Genomic DNA, 11,220 nt, shown 5'->3' with positions numbered 1-11,220 from the left:
TAAGAGTAGAAACAGTACCACTGGGATTCAAAAGCATTACAAAAAATGCATGATGGCTCCAAGCAACGTTCTGTCCTGAAAACACCACAGGTTTACAAGGACTTCCTGCAACTAAACAAGCCTCAAAGTAAAACAGAAGAGAATGGGGGCACTGCAGAGTTAGTGAGCTCAGCACCACTGAACACTTGCTTCACCGAAGGGCACAATTCATTCCTGTGGGCAATGTCTGTGACCTCACAGAGCTGCTCCTCTCATCTGCAGGGCCTACTCAGCCAGGCAAAGCCTTACAGATTTTCTCTCTGCTCACTCAGGGCTGTGACACCGGAGGACTCACCTCTCAGCTTCATTCATCTGCGGCCTCTCCCTCCTGTGATATAAATTATTCATAAAATTCCAAACAAGATAAAACATTTATTGAATTCTTTTTGCATTCTTTTTTAGTGCTGCTTTTTTCCTTCACATAACTATTGCACGCAGTCACCTTTATCCTCTCAAAGCTTCTCCACAAACAAGTAAGGAGAAGCCCATGAAAAGGAAGGTGTGCCTGATAATCCAGTTACCTGCTCACCACAGAGGCAGCCCTGGGGGCCAGCGGAGCTGCTGTCTCCAGCAACTCTGCACAGCTCTTCTGAAGCACTGAGCAGCAGGGAGTGGAGGTAGGGAGCCGGTGATCTGGGTGTCCTCAGCACAGCCTGTGCATAGCAGAGGGAAGAGCTGCTTGGGGAGAACTGTGGGGATGCAGGCCAGCAACTGTACTTGGTGAGAACTGTGATCTCCTAATGCCTTGTGAGAACACCTCATTTGTAAGGTGATACTTAGCTGCCAACAAAGGCAACTTCTGACATGTGTGACTTTGATTCCATCAAAAAGAAATCACTATCATCAAACTTCCTTTCTGTTCTTTTGACTCACCTAATCCTTTGTGTCTCTGTAATCCCAAAATTTAAAGGGTTCCTTCAGGTGCATGTGACAGACAACACAGTGGCAGCAGAGGTTTGTGGATCTAACCAGGCTGCACAGCCCTGTGCTCTCTGCTACAAGTGCTGCATTGTTCATGCTGAGGAAACAAAGGTATCTGGATGTGATATGCAGTGATGTCAATGTGCTGATGGGCTGCATGGCTAAGGCACAGATGTCCGACCCAATGTAGGGCAGTCCCCGACTCTGGGCAGCTCCTGCAGAGACAAAAATCAGCACAGAGCAAGCAGTGCTTACAGCCTGAGGGATGGCAAACATTTATATAATGTAAGAGTTAAACTGACTAGATCTTACTTTAATTGCCTAATGCCTGATTGTAGAAAAAGTCCCAAACTAGCATTCTAACCGCAGTTATTACATGTGATCAGTCAAAACCCAAAGCAACTGCTGCGCTTTTCACAACAAAACACTCCTGAGCAGGGTGTAAGCTTCTATTGACAGGTTTACTACTTAGGTTGGGTTTTCACACAGGCTCATTCCACGTAATGCAGCACCCTCTGCTTCATTTGACTCAAAGTTAAAATAGGCAGGTTATATAATGATGTTTATCTTTACATCAGGAAGTCAACTAAGAAGCTGTTAAGCTGATATTATATAACACAGTCCTGGTTACAGAAAGTGTGGAGGAAGATGATCCAGGTTGATGTGTGTTGTATTGGCAGTAGTTGTTAAGGGTTATAACTAGTATTGTGTCACAGGCTTCTGTTTCTCATATTTTGTACCTGTCCAGAAAGTATTTGGGCATTAGCAGCTAGGAACAGAACTTTACAAGTTCATAGAAATTTCAGTTACACTATTCTATATGTTAGGCAAGAATAAACACACTTTATTTTTAAATCTAAAAAGTGAAGTCACACATTACTGCATTCCATGTAGTTTTCTAGTTCTTGAAGCTGACAGAACAGAACTCCATCTTTTGTAGGATGGTGAGTTGTCCCAACATTACTAGGAATGCTTTATTACAAGAGCAGGAGAAGGGACAGATGACATCATACACAAGGCACCAAACTCCTAATTCAGCAACAACTCAGACAACTTTGGAGAACGCAAACTGTACACAGGCAGAAAACTTAAGATTGGAGAGGAAATAAAATCACCCCAAACCAAAAAATGCACAACACAAAGCAACAGTTCTCTCTCATTCTCCTTGTAATCGGGAATATGCTCATGTGCTGCTCACACTCGGCTGGGCCCTTGAACCATAAGAACAACACATTGCTAGATCCTTGTGTTCAGGTGCCCATTTAAACTGAGAGACATTTCACTTATGAGGACAAACTTTGGACGTAGAGGTAACTTATGAACATGACTGGGAAACGATTCTCTGTGCTCTGTATTCTTCCCTGCATTCCCTGGTTGAAAAGCAAAGAATCAAAGCTGTGTAAGATGACCTTATAAGGATTCTACTGAGTAGACTTAATTAAATAAGATGAAATTGGTTTTTTTTTTTTTTTTTTTTTTTTTTTTTTTTTTAAATTAAAACTTTGATTTTAACAACTGGAATAATTTCAGGTCAAAGGGCACTGAGAGCATAGTGTATTGATTCCTGTAATTCTTTGTATCCTTCTGTGAGTGATAGGGAGTGAATTATATTACCCACCATAGAAAAGCTGATATGGGTGAGCTGGTTCTTCGACTGATAACTGAGTGTGTATGACAGCCACTAATAGCACACTGCAATGAAAAGAACAGCTTGAATTTTTAGTAGCCTCATGGAAACTGGATGTATCCATGAAGTTTTGCAGAGAGACACATACTACTATGGTATGCTTTTCTTTAAGCAGAACTCATCCAGAAGTTGTCTGTATCTTTTTAGCCCATGAAATTATGGATCATAATTTCAATCTGGAGTACTGCGTCCAGTTCTGGGCTCCCCAGTACAAAAAAGACAAGGATCTCTTGGAAAGAGTCCAGCGGAGGGCCACAAAGATGGTGAAGGGCCTGGAGCATCTCTCCTATGAGGAAAAGCTGAGTGAACTGAGTCTGTTCAGCCTTGACAAGAGAAGACTGAGAGGGGACCTGATCCAGGTCTATAAATATCTAAGGTGTGGGGGGCAGAATGGTGAGGCCAGACTGTTTTCAGTGGTGAGTGGAGACAGGACAAGGGGAAACGGCTGGAAACTGCAGCATAGGAAGTTCCGCACAAACATGCGCAAGAACTTCTTTACAGTGAGGTGATGGAGCACTGGAACAGGCTGCCCAGGGAGGTGGTGGAGTCTCCTTCTCTGGAGATGTTCAAGACCTGCCTGGACGCCTACCTGTGCGACCTGCTGTAGGGAACCTGCTTTGGCAGGGGGGTTGGACTCGATGATCTCTGGAGGTCCCTTCCAACCCCTACAATTCTGTGATTCTGTGATAATTTAAAAAAACGCTGCCCTGAAAAGCAGGAAGGTAAGGCTGCAGCCCGTGATCCAATCTTACCAGGCATCAGAGAATCCAGATCAGCATAATGAATGAGCTAACTTCACTCAGGCTTTATTCCTTAACAGCCAGAGGAAATTAGGCTTCATTAGTTTCATTGCTTCTCCGGTTAGCTGTGAAATGTTCCGCTGACTTTGCAGGGGAAGTGAAGTGAAATCTCTCTGCAGCTGCAGGAGGTCTGCTGAGGTGTACTGCTGCCACAGCTCGGCACTGTGTGCTGTATGACAGCTGCTTTTAGGCTTCGGGCACTATGCAGATGACAAGCATAAGACTGAAAGGATCACTGTTCTTGTTATTCTGTTTTCTCTTATTAGCAACCCTGATACAAAAAGCTCTTTCCTCTCATTCCTCGTCAGCGAGCAGCAATTTTATTATTTTGCTGAAGTGGCGTATTGCAAGAATCAATGCTAACCTTCTGTATGATCGTCCAACTTGATGTGAGTAAATATCACCAGGGGACTGTCCCAGGGTCCCACATAGGCTGCTGGCAGCAGTGGCTAAAGAAAGGCTTTAGTGGCAGGGACAGGGACTGTCACACTCTGGATCATATCTGTGGCCAGGAGGGCAACAATGGAGGCAGGAGGCTTCTTGGTGTAATTGTTCTGGAGTTCCTCTGCTGAGGGTCATTCTGGACCAGAGCCAGGACTTGCTGAGCTCAGCATAATGCAGACTTGTGTGCTCGTTGCACAATTGCAGCACAAGCCTTTCTGTATGCTGCCTATAATGGTTTGTTTTAAATGATGTTGCTTGAGCAGTGGCATAAACGATCCTCTGGTTATTGCCCCACTTCCTCCTCCTCTGTGTGAATGAACAATTTCCTCAGGGCTGGAGCCCCAGCAAGAAGGTGTGCAATTAAGGACAGTTCTATAACAGACCCTTATGCAGTGTGTTGGTGAAAGGTCTGTTCGTAGGATATCTTCTATACATGCTGGAATTTCCAAACCATATTCTAAAGTTTCATTGGAATCAACAAAAGTCCCCTGGAACTAAAACAGCAGTGCTGAGATCAGCCCCACTTGGAAGTGCACTATGGCCCAGCTAATTGCTTCCTGACTCACTGATCTCTCATCCTGACCCTTCTTTGATCTTTTCTTTTTTTTTTTTTTTTTCTTTTTTCTTTTTTTTCCTGGAGCGTGAGTAACAAGTGAGAAATGCCATGTCAGGGTGTTATATGAGATTATTCCTCTACCCCCACCACAATGACCTTACGTTAAGGGATTATATCTTAACACTTACAAAGCCTTCAAGTCCTGATTAAGAAAAAAATGTTTCTTTATGGCAGTTTGTTTAATTACAAGTTTTTATTCTTATTTTAGCTTTGTAATAAATTTTTTATCAGTCAACAAACCAACCTCACTGTATGGATATGTCCTTTCTGCTGGCTAACTTTGGGCTGCTCTTCCTCTCCTCGTGTAGGTGTATTCCTCTGACATCAAGGGGAACGTGGGCCCTTTCAGAGTATGTGCAGTATTGTTGTAAGCAGTGCAAACAGATGAGGCCAATGATGGAAGACAATGTCCCTCCTTACTTAAGATGGTTTCATTTGAAGTTACATGGACCGGCACCAGCAATTGCCAAATCCCTGAGGCTATGAAAATAGGTAATGTTGGAAATGGGAATGTAATGTCAGTAACGCTGAATGTGTGCTCTTTGCTTCACGGAGCTACGTGGACTGTTTCACGGCAGAAAGCTGCGGGAGGAAGTCCTGGTACAAACTGCACACCAAACACGGGGCTGGAGCAGAGCAGAGGTCTGTGCTGGGTCTGCTGCTGGCTCGGGCCGGGCTCCGACTTCCAGCTTTGCCTTCCGGACACGGGCCGTGCACGCGGGTTTTCAAGTGCTTTAGTGAGAAATAAGTAACGGCTCCAGCGCAACCCCTCGAATCGCCCCGAGCCCCCACGTTAGCACACCTTCGCCCGGTCAGCGGCGCTCAGAACGCTCCGCAGGGACTCTCCTCCCGCCCGGCGCTGGCTGCCCGCTCCGCCGCCGGAGAGCCGCGCCCGCGGAGCCCCGGCCGAGCTCGGACCGCCGCTGTGGCACGCGGCGCGCACGTGCGGTGCCGCCGAGGGGCGGCGCTCGGCACCGGGAGCCGCGCACCTGTGGCGGCGCGCCTGCCCCGAGAGCGGCGGAGCGGCCGCGACGGAGGACTTGCGCCGCTACCGCCGGGCGCAGCGGTCCCCGCGGGCCACGAGGGAGCCGCCCCGGGCGCCGGCGGGACAAAGCGGCGGCGGCGTGGCCGAGGAGGGCCGGGCCGGGCGGCCGCGCACCGCCCCTTTAAGGCGGGCGCCGAGCGCTCACCTTGCCTCCTCCCCCCCCCCCGCCCCGCCGCCTAGGTACCGGCCCCGGGCCGCTTCGCGCGCTGATTGGGCGGCCGCCGGGCCAGGTCACGTGGGAGGGGGGGGCGCGCTCCCCCCCAGCCTCCAGGCCGCCATTTTGGCTGGAAAGTTTGGAATTTCCGAGCGGCGAGAGCGGGAGGCGGCGGCTGCGCGCGCCCAGCCCCGCCCGACCCGCAACAGCCGCCCCGCGCCCGGCCCGCCGCGTCCCCGAGCCGTCCCGCTCCCCGCGGCGGGAGCCCCGAGCGGAGCCGCCGGGAGGGTCGCTCGGCCGCTCGGCGGGGCGGTGGGTCGGGCGGGGCGGTCCCCCCGCGCCCGGCCGGCAGGGGGTGCGCGCCGCTGCCGCCCCGCGCCGGGTCGGGCCGAAAGTTTGCCGGGCGGAGCCGCCATGCCCGTCAGGAAGCAAGGTGAGCGCCGCGCACAGCCGGGCCGGGCGCGGTCCCGGCCGCGGACAAAGGGACGGGCGCGCCGCGCGGGGCGGTCCGCGGCGCGGGGGTGGTCGCGGTCGCGGTCGCGGTCGCCCACCTGTGCCGCCTCAGCGAGTCTCGTGTCCGCCCGCAGATACCCAGCGCGCCCTGCGCCTCCTGCAGGAGTACCGCTCCAAGCTGAGCCAGGCGGAGGACCGGCAGCTGCGGAACTCCATCGAGCGGGTCATCGGCATCTTCCAGAGCAACCTCTTCCAGGCGCTGATCGGTAAGCCGGGTTCTCGTGTGCTGCCGCCTGCGGTGTCGGTGAGGGGAGGCGGTTTGCTGTGTTGTCGGAGCCCTCGTGCCGCCGCGCTCACACACGTGCTGTTCCGATCGGCCGGTTTCTGTCATACTTTGTACGAGTTTTCTGCCCGGCCTGGAAGCGACCGGCCGTGCGGCGCCTCTCTTCTGGGCTGCGCTGTACTGTGCAGCTGCGTTTTCCACGTCTATTGCTATGGATTTGAACAATTTATGGGGAATGTGTTTTAGTTGTGAGTCTGCGTGTAAGTGCCTAACGAGTGAGCTGAAGTGGTTTTGCTCTTAATTAGAAATTGGACAAATCTCCCTTCTGAAGGATCCCTAAAAATGCTGCAAATTGCGTGTGTCACAAGCAGTTAAAGTGAATGGAAGCAAACCTCTAACGTTGCAGGTGGCTGCACCAACTTTTTCTGCACAGTGAAGTGCAGTTAAAACCTCACTAATTCCCAAGTTCAGAGTGCTTTTGGTGCTTTTTCTCTGGAACTGTTAGTGTAAATATTGCTGAAATCCTTCTGTGGAACTTTGAATTTCCTGTGCATCTCTTAGAAAACAAACAGAGCAAAATAAACAAGCAGATTGTAAACACAACTTGCAGAATTGTGGCTTTGCAGCTTCTGCAGGTTTCTTTGTGAAATTGGTCGTCACTGTGTGTGAGGCAGCTCAGAGTAAAAACTTCTTCCAAGTTTCACTTCCTTCCCTTTTAACAAAGTAACTTGCATCTAAACTGTTGTTAACATTGTAGACAGTATGGGTTTACTTTGCAGTTACGCAGTTTGCAGCCTATGTAGCACATCTCACAGGTCCACTACTTTTTGGCCTTGTATCTTTGAATTTGTGTTGTGGTGGAAACATGAGGAGGGACAAAGCGTTGCTGCGCGTGAAGAGCTTTCTCCTGGAGCATTTATTTCATCTTCAGGTAGGTTTTCAGAAGTTGGTCATCTTATGGGACATCTCCCATGTGCATTCCTGAAAGGTGGTTGTGCAGATAGGTCTGTTCCCATAGGACACCCCCAGAAAAGGCTTACTTGCAGGAGTTCTGTGCATTTCAGTACTCAGTTGATGCTGAGCAGCTCCATGATGAGGATTTGTGCACCTCTATGTGTTGTGTTGCTGAATGACATTGTTGAAGTTTTGTATTGGAAGCTTAATACTGTGATTGTGCTTCTTACTTACACCAAGGAAATCTTGGTGTTAGTTATTTATTGAATGAGGTATGAGTCAGTGGCATGGAAATGGCCTTTGGTATTGTAACCTGCAAGACACACTTTATTCTAAAAGCCGTATCTGGAGCCAGCTTGCCTCTGTAACTTAGCACTTGGCAGTAGCATTCTTCAATGGGGGCTACTGTGTGGCTGCTGGAGGGCTGCATGGCCTGTTTTCTGATGTGTCAGAAGTTCTGCTGTAGCCGTGGGGTCTTTGCTTCTGTCCCGTTCAGCTGGTCTCAGCATGCACAAATAGGTGTTGTGCTGTTTGAGAGCATTAATGTGAATTTCACATTTAGTGGTTAACTGTGTGATTGCTTGTTAAGGAGCATGTGTTTGTGCTCCAAACTGTTTCTCTGAAACGTGATGGTAGAGAGTAACTTCCCAGGAACTGATGCTGTCATCTTCACTATTCTTCCCTTAACCTGCTCCTTTCCATGGAAATGAGTTGGAGGAGTACTTGCTCATGGCAGGCTGCTCCTGGATGCTGTGCTCCTGGCTACACCTTTATGCAGTGTGGCTACTGCTTTGTGTCCCCTGGGAGGGGGTCAGCGCCCTGCAGGGAGGAGGGGGCTGCCTGGAAAAGGTGCTCCATGAGAGATGGCTGCATTGGCTGGGAAGCCTTGGAGTCAGTTCCTTCCTGTCCTCTTGTGGTAGAGATTTGGGAACAGCCTGGATGAAGCTGTGCTGCAGGTTGGACTTACCTTGAATGCTGCACTTGTCATCATCTTGCTGCTGATTTTTCAGGTGTGACTTTTACAGGAGTTGTGCTGTGTCTCCAACTTAAATATTCTCAGCTGCACACTGACAGAAGCTTCCAAGCTCAACTTTATTTATTTTATTTTAATTTATTTATTTTAACTTTATTTAACTCAAATTTATTTTTCATGTAGGTGCTTCTTCTAGAAAGCTGCTTCTAGTTTCTGCTGTTTTTAACAGTAGAAAAAAAGTAAAACAAAACCTCCAATGAGCACAAATGAAGTTACTTTCATTCTACTTTTCTTTTTGCTTTTATTCTGCCTGGTTGCTGCTGTATCTCCAGGACCCTCCTGTCTGTGGTAGGTAAGAATGTTTGTGATGGCTCCAGTCAGGATTTGCTGTCAAATTCATCTTTTTTTTTGGTGTGGTTCTGAACTTGGCAATCAAATACTGTTCTTTCAAGCAAAAAATAGTCGTTACTTTATGCACAGGAATGTATCTTCAACTCTATAATGGAAGACATCAGTATTCTCTTCCAGAAATACTGAATATTTCATCTATTTATTTTAACAGGAAGGAATTAAATGGTAGGTTCTTTGTGAATTTCAGTTTGGGTACTGAAGAGTAAGTGATATTCTCACATCTGAGAACTTTTTTTTCCTCACATTATACTTTCCTTTAATTCCTCCAACAAATTCTAGTTTCAGCAATCTTACAAACTTGACCTGCTTCTTAAATATAACAAACTGGTTTAAAATGACTTGAATTAGGGCAGTGGCTGCTCAGTGTGAACAGTGTTAGAAAATTGACATCGTTGCATCAATGTTATTTCTGTAAGTGAAATAACTGCAGTAATTTAAATTAGTAACAATATCAGAAACCAAATGTCAGTGACCTTCCTTCAAAGAGTCTGAAAAAGCCAGTCTTTGCTTTTCTGTGTTCTGTAATGCGGAGTTCCCATTTTATTTGCTTCAACCAGCCAAGTATAATGATGTCTGGTGCTTTAATTAAATGGATACTAGCAGCCTTTAATTAAAGCCAGCTTGAGAAATAGTGTTGTTTTTAAGTAAAACTCCTATTTTACTGTGTGAGGATCTAGTGCTATCTTTTCTACCTGTTGATTTCTTTCTTGTTAAAAAGCTTGTTATTGATATCCTGATAATTGATACAGTGAGTTAGGTTATTAAGTGGCCACAGTAAGGCATCCACATAAGGAGGGATGGCATATGATTTCATTTCATTTTGGTGCAGAATTTGGTATTTATTTTGAAATAATCAGATAATACTATTACAGTTAAGTCCCTAGGGTTATTTAGCCTTATTTTTATAACCGCATCTGGAGGCCTTTATTTTTTTTTAAATGATGAAGTTGACTGGGAAAAGCTGAATGTGATGAATATCGTTCATGTGAGCCACCTAATTTATTTAACTTGGAGCCTTTCCGTGTGAAGATGTCTGGTGTAATTATGTGCTGAATATTCCTGACACTAAATATCTAGCGTGGGAAATCTTGCAGACAAAATGGAGTGGTTTCTGTAGCCTTTGCTGAACCAAGGAACTCTTAATCCAGTGAATGTGAAGGTGCTCTTACCCACAATCTGGATTGATGAACACTATGAAATAGTGTTAGAAATGCCACTGATGTTTTTACACACCGGAGGAATAAGTCTCATCTCTGAAATGTGATGACAGCTGATGGTTGCAGTAAGGTAAATGCCTCATTCAGGTTTATCTGACTGGGGCTGAAACTTCTAGGAATTTAAAGCAGCTGTAGCTCTGTCCACATTGCCTTTCTAGGCTGGTGAAGGGAACGGTCCTATGTTTTAGGCTGATGTAGGCTCAGTGCTCCTCAAGGTTGGGACCATCTGGTGCGGTCTGACCATGGGTGGTCCCACACTGAGTTCTCTGTGACTTTGGGGATGCCGTTCTTCTTCTTTTACCTCCCTTTCAATTATTTAACTGGTGTGGAAATACTTACTAGCTAAATTCAAGTTTGGTGCAGTTAAAGCTGAAGCTTTTCTTCATAACTGAAACCAAAAGTACTTGCTCTTGAGGAAACTTCAGTATCAGCTTGTATTTCAGTGATATGGTTAGTTAATAGAACACAGGCTGTGATGACACAATCAACTTTTCAAACTCGCGCATGCCTGAGAGAGCTTCAGTGCTGGGTTTGTGCCCCTGTGTCAGTCTGCTCTGTAGGTAAGGTGAGTGAGGCTGCTTGTGAGCTGCTTCCTGACTGAAGTGCAGCTGAGGCACTGCATGGCCTGGTTCAGGGTTAGCTGAAGAATATTTTCATTGCAGATCTGGGAATTCTTGACAGTAACTCAGGAATCTGGTTAGATAGTGAATAGTGCTTTTTTATTAGATGGAAGTTCAGGGAAAATTAAATCATCACTTATATTGGATATACCACTGAAATTGTAGATGCTAAATAGGGTATTTTTAGAATGGAATCTTAACCTTGCTGCATTTTTGTGATTTTTTTTTTCTTTTTTTTTTTTTTCCTTCCCCTCCCCCCAAGGGCTGGTTATGTCTTTGCTCCTATCTGAGACTGAAACATCCATGGATGCAGTTCTTAAAACTTTCAGGTGTTTATCTGCTGTCCAGAGCAGTGTCTCGAGGATGCGCTGCAGTTACTGAGTGCAGTCCCCTTCCTTAAGCTTCAGGACAAGGTGCTCTGTTTCAGCCTGATTGGACATAGCGTTGAGTCTTCAAAAGTAGTTAAGGACTTGATTATCTGGATTTGGATTGAGAGAGTACAAAATGAAGTTTGCTTTATGTCTGGAAGTGTGGAACATGAATTCAGCTGTTACTGTACTTTTTCCATGTAGTTTGTAGTTGCCTAAGAAGCCATTTTTCGGA

General features: G+C 46.7%; 1 protein-coding gene across 13 annotated transcripts in view; it reads left to right on the top strand.

Annotated features, from left to right (window-relative positions):
• Positions 1-6,120: 6,120 nt before the first annotated feature.
• Positions 6,121-11,220, top strand: part of DLG1 (discs large MAGUK scaffold protein 1) — a gene marked incomplete at both ends in the record, with an annotated part of 129,503 nt that continues 124,403 nt past the window's right edge. For all 13 annotated transcript variants that reach the window (XM_079539470.1, XM_079539469.1, XM_079539467.1 and 10 more), the window contains 2 exons: positions 6,121-6,139; positions 6,294-6,425. In XM_079539470.1, coding sequence (XP_079395596.1) covers positions 6,121-6,139; positions 6,294-6,425 — 151 coding nt within the window. The remainder of the gene's footprint in view (positions 6,140-6,293; positions 6,426-11,220) is intronic.

The sequence above is a fragment of the Tetrao urogallus genome (genome assembly GCF_951394365.1).
Source record: "Tetrao urogallus genome assembly, chromosome: 9".
Lineage (NCBI taxonomy): Eukaryota > Metazoa > Chordata > Aves > Galliformes > Phasianidae > Tetrao > Tetrao urogallus.
The sequence above is the reverse complement of the archived record's forward strand: the minus strand, read 5'-3'. Positions and strand labels throughout refer to the sequence as shown.